The 19,826-nt window shown below is 42.2% G+C and overlaps 2 protein-coding genes across 12 annotated transcripts in view; both read right to left on the minus strand.

Moving 5' to 3' along the window:
- LOC135110207 (cytoplasmic FMR1-interacting protein-like) overlaps window positions 1-12,324 on the minus strand; it is a 41,416-nt gene extending 29,092 nt beyond the window's left edge. For 2 of the 11 annotated variants that reach the window (XM_064022256.1, XM_064022248.1), the window contains exons 1-6: window positions 11,948-12,072; window positions 10,124-10,653; window positions 9,243-9,542; window positions 8,782-8,854; window positions 8,435-8,614; window positions 3,878-4,097 (exon numbers count right to left, since the gene is read on the minus strand). In XM_064022256.1, the coding sequence (XP_063878326.1) occupies window positions 3,878-4,097; window positions 8,435-8,614; window positions 8,782-8,854; window positions 9,243-9,542; window positions 10,124-10,457 (1,107 nt within the window). In that variant the 5' untranslated portion in view covers window positions 10,458-10,653; window positions 11,948-12,072. Of the gene's footprint in view, window positions 1-3,877; window positions 4,098-6,545; window positions 6,704-8,434; window positions 8,615-8,781; window positions 8,855-9,242; window positions 9,543-10,123; window positions 10,654-11,702; window positions 11,728-11,761; window positions 11,867-11,947; window positions 12,112-12,204 lie in introns of those variants that run through there. The other 9 variants (XM_064022251.1, XM_064022249.1, XM_064022254.1 and 6 more) reach the window with 9 other exon arrangements.
- Window positions 12,325-13,485: 1,161 nt separating this feature from the next.
- Window positions 13,486-19,182, minus strand: LOC135110209 (eukaryotic translation initiation factor 3 subunit G-like). Its single transcript, XM_064022261.1, has 9 exons — window positions 19,064-19,182; window positions 18,611-18,651; window positions 18,002-18,093; window positions 17,232-17,378; window positions 16,643-16,807; window positions 16,332-16,491; window positions 14,700-14,857; window positions 14,032-14,114; window positions 13,486-13,569 (listed from the first exon to the last, which is right to left on the minus strand). The coding sequence occupies exons 1-9, from the start codon at window positions 19,078-19,080 to the stop codon at window positions 13,551-13,553; spliced, it is 882 nt and encodes a 293-aa protein (XP_063878331.1). The 5' UTR covers window positions 19,081-19,182; the 3' UTR covers window positions 13,486-13,550.
- Window positions 19,183-19,826: the final 644 nt, after the last annotated feature.

Here is a 19,826-nt window from a genome sequence, read left to right on the forward strand (position 1 = left end):
CCCTCCACAAGGGTGGTGGTCATCACCCACAGCTCCCATCTTGTCTTGCCCCATCTGCCCTTCACTGCTCTCTCCACATCTCAAAATGAAAGCTCTTCCACTCTGCCCAAAAGTTCCATAAGTGTGATTCCTTGTCTAACAGCGCTTACTGGACTTTTTTTTTTTTTTTTATGTAGGAAGGATACTGGCCAAGGGCAACAAAAATCTAATAAAAAAAAAATGCCCACTGAAATGCCAGTCCCTTAAAAGGATCAAAGGAGTGGTCAAAAATTGGTGGATAAGTGTCTTGAAACCTCCCTCTTGAAGGAATTCAAGTCATAGGAAGGTGGAAATACAGAAGCAGGCAAGGAGTTCCAGAGTTTACCAGAGAAAGGGATGAATGATTGAGAATACTGGTTAACTCTTGCGTTAGAGAGGTGGACAGAATAGGAGTGAGAGAAAGAAGAAAGTCTTGTGCAGCGAGGCCGCGGGAGGAGGGGAGGCATGCAGTTAGCAAGATCAGAAGAGCAGTTGGCATGAAAATAGCGGTAGAAGACAGCTAGATATGCAACATTGCGGCGGTGAGAGAGGGGCTGAAGACAGTCAGTTAGAGGAGAGGAGTTGATGAGACAAAAAGCTTTTGATTCCACCCTGTCTAGAACAGCAGTATGAGTGGAACCCCCCCAGACATGTGAAGCATACTCCATACATGGACGGATAAGGCCCTTGTACAGAGTTAGCAGCTGGGGGGGTGAGAAAAACTGGCGGAGACGTCTCAGAACACCTAACTTCATAGAAGCTGTTTTAGCTAGAGATGAGATGTGAAGTTTCCAATTCAGATTATAAGTAAAGGACAGACTGAGGATGTTCAGTGTAGAAGAGGGGGACAGTTGAGTGTCATTGAAGAAGAGGGGATAGTTGTCTGGAAGATTGTGTCGAGTTGATAGATGGAGGAATTGAGTTTTTGAGGCATTGAACAATACCAAGTTTGCTCTGCCCCAATCAGAAATTTTAGAAAGATCAGAAGTCAGGCGTTCTGTGGCTTCCCTGCGTGATATGTTTACCTCCTGAAGGGTTGGACGTCTATGAAAAGACGTGGATAAGTGCAGGGTGGTATCATCAGCATAGGAGTGGATAGGACAAGAAGTTTGGTTTAGAAGATCATTAATGAATAATAAGAAGAGAGTGGGTGACAGGACAGAACCCTGAGGAACACCACTGTTAATAGATTTAGGAGAAGAACAGTGACCGTCTACCACAGCAGCAATAGAACGGTCAGAAAGGAAACTTGAGATGAAGTTACAGAGAGAAGGATAGAAACCGTAGGAGGGTAGTTTGGAAATCAAAGCTTTGTGCCAGACTCTATCAAAGGCTTTTGATATGTCCAAGGCAACAGCAAAAGTTTCACCAAAGTCTCTAAAAGAGGATGACCAAGACTCAGTAAGGAAAGCCAGAAGATCACCAGTAGAGCGGCCTTGACGGAACCCATACTGGCGATCAGATAGAAGGTTGTGAAGTGATAGATGTTTAAGAATCTTCCTGTTGAGGATAGATTCAAAAACTTTAGATAAGCAGGAAATTAAAGCAATAGGACGGTAGTTTGAGGGATTAGAGCGGTCACCCTTTTTAGGAACAGGTTGAATGTAGGCAAACTTCCAGCAAGAAGGAAAGGTAGATGTTGACAGACAGAGCTGAAAGAGTTTGACTAGGCAAGGTGCAAGCACGGAGGCACAGTTTCGGAGAACAATAGGAGGGACCCCATCAGGTCCATAAGCCTTCCGAGGGTTTAGGCCAGCGAGGGCATGGAAAACATCAATACGAAGAATTTTAATACGTGGCATGAAGTAGTCAGAGGGTGGAGGAGAGGGAGGAACAAGCCCAGAATCGTCCAAGGTAGAGTTTTTAGCAAAGGTTTGAGCAAAGAGTTCAGCTTTAGAAATAGATGTGATAGCAGTGGTGCCATCTGGTTGAAGTAGAGGAGGGAAAGAAGAAGAAGCAAAGTTATTGGAGATATTTTTGGCTAGATGCCAGAAATCACGAGGGGAGTTAGATCTTGAAAGGTTTTGACATTTTCTGTTAATGAAGGAGTTTTTGGCTAGTTGGAGAACAGACTTGGCATAGTTCCGGGCAGAAATATAAAGTGCATGAGATTCTGGTGAAGGAAGGCTTAAGTACCTTTTGTGGGCCACCTCTCTATCATGTATAGCACGAGAACAAGCTGTGTTAAACCAAGGTTTAGAAGGTTTAGGACGAGAAAAAGAGTGAGGAATGTACGCCTCCATGCCAGACACTATCACCTCTGTTATGCGCTCAGCACACAAAGACGGGTCTCTGACACGGAAGCAGTAGTCATTCCAAGGAAAATCAGCAAAATACCTCCTCAGGTCCCCCCAACTAGCAGAGGCAAAACGCCAGAGGCACCTTCGCTTAGGGGGATCCTGAGGAGGGATTGGAGTGATAGGACAAGATAAAGATATGAGATTGTGATCGGAGGAGCCCAGCGGAAAAGAAAGGGTGACAGCATAAGCAGAAGGATTAGAGGTCAGGAAAAGGTCAAGAATGTTGGGCGTATCTCCAAGATGGTCAGGAATACGAGAATTCCAATCCCTCCTGAGGAGGGATTGGAGTGATAGGACAAGATAAAGATATGAGATTGTGATCGGAGGAGCCCAGCGGAGAAGAAAGGGTGACAGCATAAGCAGAAGGATTAGAGGTCAGGAAAAGGTCAAGAATGTTGGGCGTATCTCCAAGACAGTCAGGAATACGAGTAGGGTGTTGCACCAATTGCTCTAGGTCATGGAGGACTGGATGAAACAGGCCTGCATTTGTGCTAGGTCATGCAATGGGATGAGGACAGATCACTTCCTTCCATGATTCTCACTTTGTACAGACTACCTGATGGAAATTCATTTAAAAAGTGATGAGGAGCAGCTTTGTAAGTGTTGCCAAGTAATGTTCAAAACATTTCTTTCCTGCCTCCCTTTGATTAAATGTAAGAAAATTGTCTGATGCATATATGCATCACCCATCAGAGCCCCGAGGCACGCACCATAGCGTCTTAGTCACCATAGTCACTTAGGGGCTAAGCACACACACAGCTACATTACATCATAGCTGCTTAATTGTCAAGTCCATTCTTTTATCAGTGATTCATAGGTCAGACACCCAACACACAGAGGCATTTCCTGTGAACATACAGACAGATGAAGATCCCAAACAAACATTCACTTAGAGGAATGAATTCACATAAAACACTTCATACTTAGCAAGAAAATAATATCTGGCATGAACCATTGTCTCTAAGACTACCATGGTATGAGAAATGCTATTTGGATGAGTTTACATCATTACTGAACACTAAAGTATTCGGCACTTTTATTACAATAACCTACAGCAGCAGGAAATGGTTTACCGATAAGAAGACAAAAGAGGGATAGTTATGAGAGAGGTACAGAGGAATATCTCCAGTAGCTATGAGGACAGGACACCCATATCAGTACAAGCATAATTCCTTCCATGTATGTCACAACTAAAGACTGGGATGGAAGTATACTGTACCTACAGTAGGTATAGAGACAGGACATAACAGAACAGTACAAGCGTAACTCCTTCCCTAAATACAATAACTACAGAGAAGGATAGAGGAATATCTACAACAGGTACAGAATGATGTGTGTATGAGTGTGAGGTGTTTTGTCTGGGCCTCCCTCTATGGGGTAGTGAGACTGGTATATAGATAGAAAGAAATTACGACACAACAGCCACGAGAGTACCCACATAACTCCTTCCCTGTGTGTCACCCCCAAAGAGTGGGATGACAGCATATCCACAGGGCATCCAAGAGAGTACCAGCATAACTCCTTCCCTGTGCATCACAACAAAGCAAACAAACACCCACCAGTTCAGCGTGAGTGGCTGCCTCCTCCATGTACTTGGCCACACCCGTCACGTAGGCCATGCGATCCTCAAAATTGGTATCGAAGTTGGCGATGTAGACGACGGAGCATGGTTGCGCCTCAATGACTGGCTGCTGGTCCGGCAGAGGCAAGTCATCCAGCACGTCCACATTGCTCAGCGCGTCGCTGATGGTCACACGATCTCCAGACATCTTGCTACTGCTGGGGATCAGAAATAGACTTACAGTATATCATAATTTTGCTTAACATCCCTATTTTCCATTACAGAGCTACAGAATTAGGAGTCTCTGCCATTTTTTTCTATGTGTGGTCAATAACTAGCCACGGACAATCTCCTCTTTCATATTAATCCTTCTCATGTCGCACTCCATGCAGTCCATAACTCTCCTTCTTACCATCTCCAACTCTGACACTTTCCAGAATAAATACTTAAAAGGTACAGATGTAAAATGACTGCTATTGCTGAAGATGGACAGATTTGTCATGGCAAATGTTTTCAGTAGTTAAGAAAACAAAGAAACAAGGGAGAAAGGGTCATAATGATGCCTGTTTCTTTTGCACTTCCTCATATACTTGCCATGGTTACTCTTACTAAGACTACATAAATAAAATGGGGAAACTTTGAAAAATAAAAATAGAGATAAAAAAAAGAATAGCTGCTAATGGTTCTTCTATTCACACTTTCTTTCATATATGCATATATGAAAGAGGTGTATAAATAGATTGTAGATAAATGAAGAATAAACCAGTGAATAATGAGAAGGGAAAGATGAAAGAGGAAAAGAAAAGTACCAGAAGCAGTTGGGAAAGGCAAAGGACAGAATGGTATGAGAAAGTGAGAGATAAAGATGAAAAGCAATAGTCATGAAGAATGATAAAAAGTGAGGAAGGAGTAAGATAAGCAGGTGGAAACATATATGATAGGAAAGACAATTGGGGGGGAGAGAGATAGAGAGAGAGAGAGAGAGAGAGAGAGAGAGAGAGAGAGAGAGAGAGAGAGAGAGAGAGAGAGAGAGAGAGAGAGAGAGAGAGAGAGAGAGAGAGAGAGAGAGAGAGAAGGAAAAGTTGGATAAGACATTTCTTATTTACAGAGGACAGTATTCAAAGTATAAACAATTCACAGCAGATACAACAGCAAAATAAGGTACAGCTAAGCAATACAGACATGTAATAATAGCAAAAATATCAATAATTAGAAGAGCTCATTTTTTAAACATTTCAATACAGTAAAGCAATTCTTTATACTGAGTTTCCCAGGAAAAAAGTCACATATTTTCAGATATGAAAGATCAAGTAATTCTAAGTTGAAAATATTCTATGGTCAAATGCTTTTAATGCCATGGTTTTGGAGTTCAGGACATTTAATAGGAACACGCTAAAAATCAGTGAGAGGTAGAGGGGGAGGACCAGGCAACAATGGTGGGCATTGGCATCATGAAGGTGTTACCTGATTACAGATCAAGATTTTCATGAATAAAGCTGCAACTGAATTCAAGAATACAATCTATCGTTGTAGTAAGTAATAGCTAAAACATGATGAACACCATATGGCAAGAGTAACCAGCTGGATGTTGTGGGACAGCCCGTGTGCTGCCAATTGCACTGATGTGCATTCATATCTAAATGTCATGTAACTTCTGAACCATGGCATTAAAAGCATTTGACCATAGAACATTTCCCACTTGATCCTTCATTTCTGTGAATGTAACTTTCCTGCCAGGATACCCTGTATGTGTTTCACTTATCTGATATTCATCATGTTTCATCAAAAGCTTGTGAGGAAATGAACTTATCTGGTGTTTTTTTGGGGGGATGCAAGTTTATCTGATATCAAAAAGATAATCTCAATAAACAGATAAACACAGTACATGTTTAACAAAAACTAACTTCATTAGACAAACACGCACACACACACAAAAATAAAAAAGTGTATAAATAAACAAAAAGTAAATCTTTTGTTGCTAAAAAAAATAAAAAGAAATAAAACAGAGATGTTAAAGAGGAAAACCTGGATTCACACACACATAAATAAATAAAATCAAGTAAATCTTCCACAGAATTTAAGTCTTAATAAATCCACACATTCAAATAACCCAAGCAGCTTTCACCCCAAGTTATATGATAAGGCACGCCATTCTCACAATGCAAACTCCAGATGAGCAAAATAACAGACAAGCATCTATAACACGCGTTCTGAAGATAATCACTAACAGCACCATACAAACAATTTAATACATCGCTATTATAACAGTGACAAGAAAAGACAAGAAAGAAAGAATAAACGTGATATTCTGTGAAGTTTATAAGTATTTCCTTTATTTCTTGGCGTCACATTAACAAATCCATACATTCCAGCAAGATGATCTGATTTCATTCCCGGTTCTAGGTCAAAGGGCGCAGTTCTCCCAATACTACCCCTAGATGAGTGAAATAATACACACACACGCACTTAAAACACACATCCTGAAGATAAACATACTAAACACACCATGCAGAACCATACAGCCACACAAATACATCCATAATTATCCAAGTGACAAGCGCTAAGGAGGAAGAAAGAAAAAACTTGAAATCGTGTGAAGTTAGAGTGTATTTCCCTCATTTCTTGGCGTCCCCTTGATTCCTGATCCTCGGCACTCCCTTCCTTACCTTCGTGACACAGGTGGAGGTTCACAGGAAGGTGTAAATCACATTGTTCAGTCTCATTACATTAGTCACCGCCTTCGACCCAACCCTTCAACTGTAAACAAACACCTGACACGTGAGCATCGCCCGGCGCCCACGCCCACTTTGCAGGAAATGGGCGTCTTTTGGACACTTCCAGTCTTAAGAAATGGGTGTCTTCGAGCCGTCTTTTGGGCACTTGCAGTCTTAGGAACTGGGCGTCTTTTGGGCACTTACAGCTAAGAAATGGGCGTCTTTTTTTTTTTTTTTTTTTTGCACTTTCATATCCCATTCACTCCATTGTAATGACTATGGGGGAGGGGGGAAGAGTGTTGATAGAATATCCTAAATTTCTGAATGTTCCAGTGTCCTGTTATGTCAAGTACTTTCGACCGGTGTCCACACTGACTTAGGAAATGAGCATTTTTTGGGGGGATTTACACCCTATTTCCTCATTCCCCCATTCCCTAAAATCACATTGTATTTTGATCAGTTAAAGGAGTGACAGTATGATAGTATTCCAAACCATTCTAGTGACTTATGTCAGATCTGTCCGGCGCACACACCCACTGTACTAAAAGGGGCGTTTTTGGGCATTCCATTCTCTCTCTCTCTCTCTCTCTCTCTCTCTCTCTCTCTCTCTCTCTCTCTCTCTCTCTCCAAACCACAAAATAATCACCAACTCTAAATGACACTGATTCAAAGTGATCCTGGCAAAACAAACACAGTATTATTCCAGTAAAGGTATTAATGTTTAAGAACACTGCAGTCACTCAGTCTTGTGTAACCTTTACTTTTTAATTGTATTCAGGAACGGGGAGTTGGTGCGTGCATGATACGGCGTCATTGTGTCACAACAGACAGTACATTGCTCCCTATTATTCTAGTGGCAGACAAAACCTGAGGTATATTGAACAAAACACGAAATAATACTTAGTCACCACTTGCTCCTTCCCCTCCTTCCCGCCCGCCAGCCAGTGAGTCCCTTGCACCGCGACCCAATGAGGCTTCTTCCTGTCACCCGGGAGGAAGTGGGAGGAAGAGTGTGTGTGTGTGTGTGTGTGTGTTCCCATGTATCCCTAATATACTGCGTCAGCTTCGTTATGTCCCCCATCCACTTTTTTCAACTAAAGTATCGCATGTTTCTTTAAATTTGTATAATGCATTCTACTGATAGTGTGTGTGTGTGTGTGTGTGTTCCTATGTATATCCTTACAGTAGTGTCATGACTTGTGTCCCCCGACCTTTTAAAACTAATTTATCGCATGTTTCTTTAAATATATGTAAATAATTTCACTATGTGTGTGTGTGTGTGTGTGTGTGTGTGTTCCCTTCACTGTTCACGCACTGACTCCACAACCTTCAATTAAAATCCTTTCCCTCTACCGTATCCTTAGTTGCACATATTTCATCTGAGCTTTATAATATCCACTTCTACTAATACTAATTCTATCACAGCTTGAGCTCCACATGACCAATTATTGCTGACTTGATGCTAAAAACTTATATAAGCCGTAAACTCTTCATGTCTCTCTCTCTCTCTCTCTCTCTCTCTCTCTCTCTCTCTCTCTTAAGGTTCACTTGACCGAACGTAACGAAATGTAACCTATAAGGAAAAAAAGAAGGAGGAGGAGGAGGAGGAGGAGGAGGAGGAGGAGGAGGAGGAGGAGGAGGAGGAGGAGGAGGAGGAGGAGGACCAGGAGGAGGGAGAACAACAAGAACAACCTCATCAACACCACCACTACCAAATACACCACCACCAACGATAACACAACACACAACAAAATTACATACACCCTTCATTAAAGTGCGCAACACAAAACCAACCCTAATTTCGCACCCTTCAGTACACCAAGTAACCTTCACTGCCTCACCTGTCACTGAGGTCCACACTGGGGGCGTATTTTAGCCTCTCCAGGATGGGACGCTCGTTGGGGACAGGCTGCGGGAGGTCGTCGAGAACGGAATGAAGACCTGATGTGATGGAGGTGGACGTTACAGATGTTACAGATGACCTTGACAAACTGGGGCGGTGCTTGCTGTGTTTCTCCCGCCTGCACGAAGAGGGGGGTAGAGAGGGAAGGGTCAGTACGAAGGTTTAGCGATGTGAAGGCGTTGTGTGTGTGTGTCAAATATACATCAGCGTGTTAATTTAGGTGAGTGCTGCGTGGGAAGGAAGGGAGGGAGGAAGGGAGGGAGGAAGGGAGGGAGGGGTACTTACTTGTATGTGGCGTACATGGTGTCAAGGGTGGAGTGCTGGCCAGGCTGACGACGAACTGTGCCGTATGGGTTTGCTGGTGGTGGACACAATGGAGAGTGTTTGTCAGTCAGCCAGCTAGCCTGACAGCGGCACGCACACACACACACACACACACACACTGTTGCTATCATCTAATTACTTATGCATCATTTATCATAAGAAATAAATGCCTAAATTATTATCTACATAATATCATGCATGCATCCTTTTATCTTGACTTCTCTTTAAGCAAAATGTAAAAATTTATGAAGATTGTGTAAAATACATTATGTCGTATTCATCCCTTTCCTTGTTCCTCCCTTCTCCCGCCGCGGGGACATCCCTTCACAATGAGTGTTGCGTTACGCCTGACTGCAACTCGTAATGAGGACTGCCGCTGTTAATGTCACGTGGAGTGTGTGCCTGGCGGCGGTGCACCTTACCTGGCTGCTGCTTGTGGTGGCGATCCCTGTGCTGCCTGGACGCCTTGCTCATGGTGCCGTACAGACTGCTCTGTGCCTCCTCCGTCATCATGAAAGGCTCAGTGTAGGCTGCCACCGACGCTGAAGACGCCCTGCGAGGAAGCGACTTGGTGGGTGTGTCTGGTACTTGACTCCAGCGCCCCATGCTGCTGGCGCTACCCATGCTGAAGCGACTGCTGCTGCTGCCCTCCACCATGGTCGAATTTGAGGAGCCATAGCTGGAGTGGCGGCTCCTCCCGCTCCCCTTTTTGAGCTCCTGTTCTGTGAGATGCATGAAGACGCGGGCACTGAGGAGGGTCTCTCTCACTCACCCACTCGCACGTGCTGCTGACTCTGACAGGAACGCCCTCTCACTCAGACGCTCATTACAACCCTCCCCTGCATCTCACCTCTCCCCCGACAAGTCTCCCACACCCACATCTACAGTAAACCTCCTTCCTGCCACGCCCTTTGCCTTACCCCCTCACTTGCTTATCTGCTGTTCCTATATCTTCCTGATGTATTTGATTTATTAGTTCCAGTAGTTTCATGCATGGACTATTTATATGCACTTCAGCTAAAACTATGGACCATTCTGAAACATTTCGCTTCTTATCTCAACTACTTTTCACAAGCTCTATAGTGAGAATTATTGAGATTTTCAAGGATGCGGTCATGGTTCTAGTGATAGTTCAACAAAAATTAATCATTGTCAGTGAGAACACACATGAAAATCCCACAATAATAATATCCGTGGTCTTTGAATATATGGTCCTTACAAGAGCCTAAGACTTTAAAAATACGAATGCATCATCTTAATAATCTCATCGAAATACTAAGAAACACGAAAACAAACAACTTACGCTGAAGATCGTTGTAAAAGTTGAGCTGACTGAAGTCGTCTATCCCCATCACCCCGTCTTGGGGATCGGTTGTGGGTGGTGGAGGGGGTAGGTCCTCCACACCACGGCTCACCTGTAACTGGGAGCCACTCAAAGGAGAATCACAGAGATCATAGTCCGGTTCGGGTGGCGGCGGCGGCTCCTCGGGATAGACAGAGGGTAGAGAGGGAGGCGGAGGCGGCGGCGGTGGAAGGTCGTCTTCATAATCAGGTGGAGGCGGTGGAGGTGGGGGCAAGCCATCATCTAGATCATAATCCTCTGGAGGTGGCGGAGGCGGCGGGGGTAAGTCGGCCATACTTGAGGATGTCTCACTTCTCTTGCCGTATTGTAATGCACTCAACACCAGCCCTGCGCAACGTTCACGCACCACGCAACGCAGTTCAAACTCCGCGGGACAAAGCTCTCCATCCCACCCGTCACCGTCCCCCGTGGCTCATGCAGTGCACCAAGACTCGACTCGCTTCATTTAACCTAATTACTATTCACTGTATCTGTAGATGGATTAACAGTAAGCTTCCATTCATCCAGTACTTCCCTTATCCTATACAACAGCCGTCAAATGCGCCCGGAAACCCCATGCGGCATCACGTCACCTTATCAGCGTCTCGAGACACGCCACGCAGTCGCACACAAAGATGCATACACAGCAAACATGAGCAATGTTTCTGTCTTGCCGGAGGGATTTTCTTCACTCTTCCCCCCCATGTCAGCAAAGCGACACTCAAGAGTACACATTCAGCTCCGTGATGACTGGCAGATGTGATTCCATATCGTACATTCCATCGTTTAGTTATTGGAAGAAGAATCGTAGCAATGAGTGTAACTGATTTTCATTATAAGTTTTTAGTATGTGTTGGGACCTCATACATTTATCTTTGTATATGAATATAAAAATAACTTGTGTACTTTCAATATAAGTTACATGTAACGGCTTGGACAATACTGTTATTACTCGTCAGCTGAAGTTAATAATATTCCACTCAAACTCGAACTTTTTACACCAATTTATGCTACACGACTCTGATCTCATTCATCTGCTGCTGGCAGGTCGCCAGCACACAATTACCGACGAGCATTCCGGAAACCGAGACAAGATCATAAATAATTAAAAGAAACTTATTCTTAGAGGTGTTAAAAAAAAAAAAAGAAAGGAACGTTATTGCTCAGTACGTCATCTTGTCATGATCATGTTTTAGGTCAAGAAATTTGATAAACGTGAAAAAAAAAATGTTTATGTTTATGGATAAAACAGAATAAAGTTGTTGCCGCCATCACTGTTATTTCTAAAAGAAGTTATGTAAAACATGAGATGCTGCTTCTGTATGATCTATCGAGATAAAATTGTCTAGTACAACTTTAAGAACTTCGCCACTTCCACCTCTTGCACACTGGACAAATTTAGACGAAATATTTTAACATCAATGCGCCCTCGATCTTGGACTATTATGGAACTGAAATTCAGATTAATTCAACTCCAAGTCCATCACCACGTATCACTGCCGGATACTGAAAAAACACAACAACGATCTGTAGTAGGTACCATTATAGATCTGAAATCCAGTCTAATACACCTTTTAAAACCACCACAATAGTACATACGACGAACTGGGCCCTCGCCAGTCACCACCACATCAAGTAAATACTATTGTGACAGAAAGGGTCTCCACCACTGAGCGCACTGACCACCTTCCTGTCGACCACTGAATCCCCATCTATCCGGCACTTCCCCACACCTCACCTAACACACGGGGGAGGGGAATTAATACTATTGCCCTAAGTTCTCACATCACGAGGGACACAACACTACACCTCGTTATAGCCTCGGAGGTACACTGGCGAGGCGTGGGGAGCAAAAGAAGAGCAGAGTTAACCACCGCTGTAGTTCTTTGGGTTATCACGTCTTATCTTATCACTCCCTAGCTCACTCTCTGCTGTTGCTTCCTTTTTTTCATCTCTTCTCTTCACCTCTATGTGTGAGGGTTGTGAAAATTCAAATTAATGTGGATAGGAATCAGCGGGAAAAGTAGAATTGTTTACGAGACTTTTCAAGATATTTGTATCACAGGGGTGCTGTGGCTTTTCCGGTGATGCAATGTGGGTGCGGTTAGTGCTACAGCTCGTTCAGTGCCGCTGCCCTGTCACGGGTCACTGCTTCGGCTAAATATAGTGAAGTGCTCTCTCCCTCCTGTTTTTTTTTATTTTTTATTAATTTATCCTTTTGTAGTAGTGGTAGTAGTAGTAGTAGCTAGTTGTATTTATTTATTACTATTATATATATATATATATATATATATATATATATATATATATATATATATATATATATATATATATATATATATATATATATATATATATAAAGCAGCTTCATGTTAAGTACAAGTCGGTGCACTCATCCGAGAGTAACAATGCTACAGGAGGGATACTAATTGCCTGCACTCACTGCAGTAAGACCTCATTACATTAAGAGGACTTCAGAAACGTGCATTGATCAAACCTTATTAGTGTTATTTATTATTTTTTTTTTTTTTGCGTGATTCCTATTGTACGGTATTTAATGTGAATAAGGAATATTTATTGAGTTATTATCATTCTTTTTATTATTATTATAATTATTATTATTGTTAATATTATTATTCTTTCCCTTACATTCAATTATTTTTAAGGTATTTATTGTGAGTCAGTCAGTCATTAGTTACCATGATTCTGGCCAATAGATAACATAATACTGAGTTCCAAGGCATGAACTTTGATCATAATTACAATTAATTGGTAATATATGTAGTTGAGTATCCCTTGGTTATCCTTCATTATAAGATAAATAAATCAAACAATTAGATAATATCAAGCTTCTGAAGCTCTGTGGATATTATGATGCTCTCTCCCCCATTTTTACTTTTGAAAGGTGCTTACATTATTTTGCATTATGAAGTAAACACTCATTACCCTCACCTTTGCTTCATCATCTTGAGCATCTCCTGACCATGAAGTTATGTTTCCATGTATAAACAAGTGTTGATACATGTGAAGCAAGGAAGTGACTAAAAAACACATCTAGACCATGCAGTGCACATTTCTGAGTGCTGATAAATCCACCTACTCACAAAGATAATGGCCATTGGTAGAGTAATAGTACTAAAGCAAGCAGCATTTCTCTTCACACTCTGCACAAGTACACTGTACATCATCCTTCTTGATTCAACACTTAGATGGATTCAGTGGCCTTTTAATTGGAACACGCAGTAGAATATGTACTCTCAACCACCAATGTAGAAAAATACTACAGGCCTATACATAGTTTGGGATAAATGAGAGCATTTACATAATTCACCAAGGCTATATTGAGTTTTCTTACAGCAAGTTACATCTTTCTAATATATGACTCCACTCACTGTGTCCCCGATGGCCTGCAAAGGAGAGAAAGAATTAGTTACTTTTGCTTCTTCACCAGCTGTCTTGCATGATATTGTAAATGAATGGCAGTGACTGAATAATGAAAACATGGAAAAAGTAATGAAAGGCTTAAGAGGACAATTTGAAATCAGAAAAGTGATAGTAAGTGGACATTGTTAAGTATGGTATTTCTCTCAATCCCTCCAGCATCCCCATGGTAGGTGGTGAAAGAATCTGCACTGTTTCACTGGCCTTCCACTTTTATAAGGACCATTAAATCCACTGACAAAGATCCTTTACAAATTACTATTCATACATCTCAATGTGCTTAAATTACACCAAAGTATTTCTTATAATCCATTCTACAACTCAATTTGCACAGGTGCCTAAGCTGCATCTTTCACATGCTTTTAAAATGTTATCTAGAATATACAAGTGTTACAAAACTGAACACACAGACACAAAATGATACTCACTTGGCCCATTCCACACTCAGAATTAAGTGGTCATAACCATAGCCATTGAGAATCTGGATAGCCTTAGCAGCATCTTCTCTTTTCTGTGGACAAAAGAAAACATAAAACTTGATATAAGGGATTACTATACTCCATCTCCTGTACCATGACAGAGCTTGCTCCTCATCCACGGGTAAAAGGAAGGACATATCTATGTAGTGGCTGGAAATGGTTGATAGGGACTGCTGATTGGTTCAAAGAATCTAATAGAGGTTGACCAAAGGGCAGTGGACAATGGGTCATTTGACAGCACCTCACTATTTCATTCATATTTCCTTGAATACAGTTGTAAGTTTCACACAAAATACCATAATATGATGAATTAATTTACCAAGACTGGATGTAAGAATCAGCAAGTATATTATGATGTGGAAGGAAATAGTATGTTGTGAAATGCAAAGTAGAAGAAATAGGTGAGCAACGAGGACAGAAAGATAGCAGTGCTTGGGCCTGGCCTGGCTCATAGCAGTCATCACTTGGACATCATAATATAAGAAGCACAGCACTGCATAAACTTTCAGAGAAACTGAAAATATACATTAACCTCACACAAAAACACAGTTCATCCAGCAGACACAACTCAGTATGATAAAGTGTTACTCTACTGCATACAATTATCATCAGCTCACCTTGAAGTTGATGAAGGCGAATCCCTTAGACTGGCCAGTGTTCTTATCCTTGGCCAAGAAGATACGGCTGATGTCACCGAAGGGCCGGAACAAATCCTGCAGATCTTGCTCCCGAGTGTTCTCAGACAGGTTGGTCACACGCACCGTTGCAGTCTCATCTGGAAACAACTCCAAAACAGTTTATGACTTGCCATGCTTGACCCTACACTCAAGGTAACATTCCTGATACTGAATAACAATGTGATCTATGAATATATTGTTTCCTCTGCTTTAGTTTCTATGTGGTGTCATGAAGTGTCAAGTATATAGTGTATGGTTAGCGTAAGATGTGCTGATTTTCTAAGTTGTCATTAAGTAATACATACAGTGTATGATCAGTCTAGGCTGCAATGCAGTGACCAGTGTCAAATCTTCACAATGGCCATCATGTTCTTCCCTACCACTTGGCTTTACAGTATTCAAATGATCCATTTCATCAACACACATTTACAGTCACAGAACTGTAATTTTGTCAGATCTGCACCTCCCTATGCGACATTCCCTTCTTGAGGTTCTCCTAAACCTAACATCCTACTCCCTTAGACTCCAAACCATCATGAATTAATTCTACAGAAACTTAACTAATGCACAAATGTACAGGGAAGTTGTGTTGTGTGACCATCTGCTATATGAGATGTGTAAATTAGGGACTATTTCCTTTACATGAGTGGAAAAATCCGATGATATGAGCAGTCCAAAGAAGTAAAATTACAAAGTTTAAAATGCACAACTTCCTGCACCCTCCCACTAACACATCCAGACTGTATGGTGATGTATGATGATTCAGATGTACAAAGACGAGTTTGTGAACGCTGGAAGACAACTGTCCATACCTCACTTGTCCCCTACCAACCATTCATTACCCAATCAGTCTTCGTTTAAACTGAACTGGGTGTCTCTCAGACTCCCATTCTTACAACCTTACTGCTCATAATCATACTCACACTTTACAATCATTTTGCTTGCAAACATATTTACAATAAAGTGCAAGTACAGTGTACAGTGCTTTATGTGACTGATCAATGCTTGGATGTGTTACAGTGTTACTGCTGGTGTGTTCTTTCATTCACTCTTTCGTGAGGTGTGTGTATGACTGACAACGTGGTGTATAGATTGCCTTTTTTTTAACTCTAAAAGTGCTAACTATGCCTCCCAAGCAGCCAATGAATTCAGATGCAAGTCTTGTCAATAAAGCTAAGTGAGCTGGAGTCCAATTGTTAAGAGGTACAAGAGTAGTGAGTGAGTTGCCTTCCCTGATGCATTAACTATGCAAATTTTATATGTTTATGCACATTTTATATGTTCAATCAATATGAAATCATGTTTTGAATGCAGTTTCCTCTTTCAGGTTGCTTTATCAACAGTTCTATAATATAGACACGTTTGTTGCTTTTGGTTATTGTACATTTTAGCTTCAAAACTTACCTCTGACAACAGTCACGGAACCTAACCCTTGTCCCCATTAGTTATGTGTTTTGTTTTATGAGAATTTGTTATACAAGCAATTCAAATGGAACCTAATTGCTTGTATCATCAGGACCTCCCTGTATAGGTTTATTCCTTAAGTCAGTGTTGCCTATGACAGCAACTTACCGCGGCCTCTAGAGGACATCATGGATTCTCCCTTCTTGGATCCTCCATCCCTCATGGATGGTGGGACGTACTTGCCCTGTGTGCCACCAGCCATTTTTGCCTTGTCTACTCCTGGTGTTCCTCCTGCCTGCTGGGCATCATCCTCAACCTTCTCATCACCCTAGATGAGTACAGAAAATTGGGAATAAAGCACAGCCACATAACACTAAAATCGACTCTCCCGCACATAAGTACTTATTGCTATAAAAAGATATACAGCATAACAACAGTACTGGATCAAGACCAGCATTGACACCCTGTAGCTGTCATACCAGGAGAGAGGAACGAAGAGGCTCCAGCTTATCCTTGTAGGGACACTGCTTGGTCCAATGGTCCTCCTTACACAGCCGACACTTGACCTGACCCTTCTGTGCATCCATCAGTTTCTTCTTCAGCTCCTCCTGCTCATTCTGCTCCTCTTCCTTGTTGCTCAAGAACTGTTTGTATAAAAAGCCAGGGAAAGGAAAGGATGAGCATAAGAGGGAAAAGGCTCATCAACACAATTTCATCAGATCCTGCTCTCTATTCATCTCTCTGCCACCTCTATCTCTCCCAACAAGGTCAAAGGAAAAGAGCCTCCATCTCTCTTTATCCAAATGCTCCTTTCTTGCCTGTTCAATCATTCCATCTCTCTGAAACATGCACTCCTTTTTGTGCTTCCACCTTCCAAATGATCCCCTCTTTCATTAGGACCTTTGATTTTACTTGCATACTGTCTCTACAAAGTCTTCACAGTTCACCTTTTCAATGTGGCCCTTATGAATGCTTTTCACCCCACTCCCCAATTTCACACTGTTTCATTCGTACCAGTACCCAAGCTGCAGTTTTCATTCACTCTCGCATTCTTGATCTTCCACATACATGCATGAACACATCCTCAGCAGTGATGGTGGTGGCAGGATTGGGACCAGGCTTATCATTTTTGCTAAGACCATACTTCTTCCAGGTCTTCCTCTCAGCAATGGTTCGGGCCACTCGGTGCTTCTCAATCCTGTAGTGGCTCACAATCTGAAAGTCACAATTTTTGACTTACACCATTCATCTGAAGGAAATCAAATTAGCAGGAAAACAGTACATATAATGAAGTAAAAAACTATCCCTGCAAATTCTGTTGTCAAAATTGATTAACTAAATACACTGACCATAAGAACATAAGAAAAGAAGGGAAGATGCAAGAAGCCAACAAGCCTACACATGGCAGCCCCTGTATGAAACATATCTATTTCCACCCCTCATCCCCATCGATAAATGTCTAAGTCTCTTAAAGCTTCCTAATGACTCAGCCCTAACAACTGATTACTGAGTCTATTCCATTCTTGAACCTTGAGAATCCTTGAGAATGTATTCCTTCCTATCTCTTTTAAACTTAAATGTATCAAGCTTAAACCCATTATTTCTCATCCTATCCTGACTACTAACCCTGACGATTATGCTTCTCACCCTCGTTATATCCCTTTCTAAAATCTAAAGACCTCTATCAGATCCCCTCTTAATCTTCTCCCTTTATCCTAATTATGGACCCTGAGGATTTTGCTGCTGTCACCCTTGTCATACAAACAAAACTGTCATCAAGCACAGGCTGCCCTTCACCTTGCAATAGCTGCAGCATTACTATGGAGGAGGGGGCTCACCTTGACCTTCTTCCCATCATCATTCAGTGAGTACTCTGTGATGGTCTTGCTGTTGCCGTCACTCTTCTCAATGGGAGGAGGAAGGTTACCCCCTGAGAGAGAGAGAGAGAGAGAGAGAGAGAGAGAGAGAGAGAGAGAGAGAGAGAGAGAGAGAGAGAGAGAGAGAGAGAGAGAGAGAAATTTAGTATTTTATCACAGCAGAAAAAATATGTTCAAAGTACAAGTGTCTTATCTTATTCTAATAAAATTTGAATATACATTAAAAGGTCTATCTAACAGAGCAAGAATAAGAAACACACATTAACAGACTGTCTCAAAGGAGAAAAAGACAGAATAAGTAGCCTTTTTTTATGAATTTGCTTTTGCTATTACAGCTACCTCCCTTATGAGAGAGAGAGAGAGAGAGAGAGAGAGAGAGAGAGAGAGAGAGAGAGAGAGAGAGAGAGAGAGAATAAAAAAAACAATGAATACATGACACGCCTAAACTCTGCAGAGGTGGAATAATGGGAGTGGGAGGGGGGGGGGGGCCGAGTAAGGGGCAGGCAGCACAAGGGATCACAGCCTAACCAAAGGTACGCTCACTCCAACACCCAACAGCAAGCGTCTTACCTTCTACTTCCTCCACTTCATCAGCCCAACTGGACTTCACTCTGTGGGAGAAGAAATATGTAAAAAATCATGGGCTGTACTATTTATGTTCCCAAATTATTGTAAAACTCTCCTTGTTCCCAGTCTTCCCCATAAATCACTCACCTTGCTTCCCAAACCTATCACAAACCTGGCCACTGAACCACTGTAATGTTCAAGACAGAAATAGACAACTTTCGTGTGGCTTGGCCACACAACACAGCCTCACACTGTGTCAGGCCAGGCCAAGCTCCTGAAAGACCACCACAGAGACACAACCAGCAGGCAAACCCTCCAGATTGCACCGAGTATGGCAAGCGAGGCCCAGCACCTGCTCTTGTCTTGTCCTCTCTGCCTTATTCTGCTTCATAAGGACAATCACACTTATCACCTCATATCAAACGAGTGTAGTTTTAATGAATTACTGGTACTTACTCGTCCACTGAAGGCATGGCAGGGGATAAATGTACAAGGCACGGCAAGGGAAGGGAGACCAGGTGCCTGTGTTGACATTCGCTGTCTCAAAGACTGGGTCGCTGGTTCTTGACGATTTTATTTTCACCGTCTTAATATCTGCTGCTATATTTGCTTCAGCAATTCTGCATATCTGTTTTGTGCATATTTTGCTTTTCTTTTTTATAGCGTGGTGAGCCTAATATTTGTCTGTACACACTTCAAACTTTTGCAGTTATTCTACGTCTGTTATATTGACAGTGTGTCGCTCCTGACTTTAGAGGGAAGAACTGGGCACAAGGAAAGATACTTGCGTACCTGGGCAGGATCCGCCAACGTCATTACTCGAAGATCCGGGGGATTTCTCGTCCTGACAGATCCACGGGATAGAGGTCCGACTAGAGGTGGGTCTCTTCCGCCGAGCGGAGGACATGAGGCGGCTAAACGATTACTTGGAACACGCTACTTGCAAGGAGTCTTCCATACAGAATTATTTTAGACTCCTTGGTAGCAAGGAATAGGGAGGTGTTCAAATAATTCCAAGTGGAATAATGATTTGTTCTTTATTCGCTTTCCTAAATATCCTGAGAGGAGAGGTAGACTTGGAAAACTTCATTACTTTGTGTACTGTGTATGTACCTGAGGTGGTATTGTTATGGTAGGTTATGCATCAGCCTAATGGCTGCATGGCATTGTGATCGAGCTACTCACGTTCCTTGAATCCAGCTCATAAGTATTCATGTAC

Source organism: Scylla paramamosain, chromosome 20 (genome assembly GCF_035594125.1).
Source record: "Scylla paramamosain isolate STU-SP2022 chromosome 20, ASM3559412v1, whole genome shotgun sequence".
In the NCBI taxonomy this organism is placed as follows: domain Eukaryota; kingdom Metazoa; phylum Arthropoda; class Malacostraca; order Decapoda; family Portunidae; genus Scylla; species Scylla paramamosain.

Coding starts and splice junctions, on each gene's coding strand:
- LOC135110209 (XM_064022261.1), bottom strand. Junction 17,379..18,001: donor ATGATGGGAAGAAGGTCAAG/GTGAGCCCCCTC, acceptor TGTGACTTTCAG/ATTGTGAGCCACTACAGGAT. Junction 14,858..16,331: donor GATGTCCTCTAGAGGCCGCG/GTAAGTTGCTGT, acceptor AGTTGTTTCCAG/ATGAGACTGCAACGGTGCGT.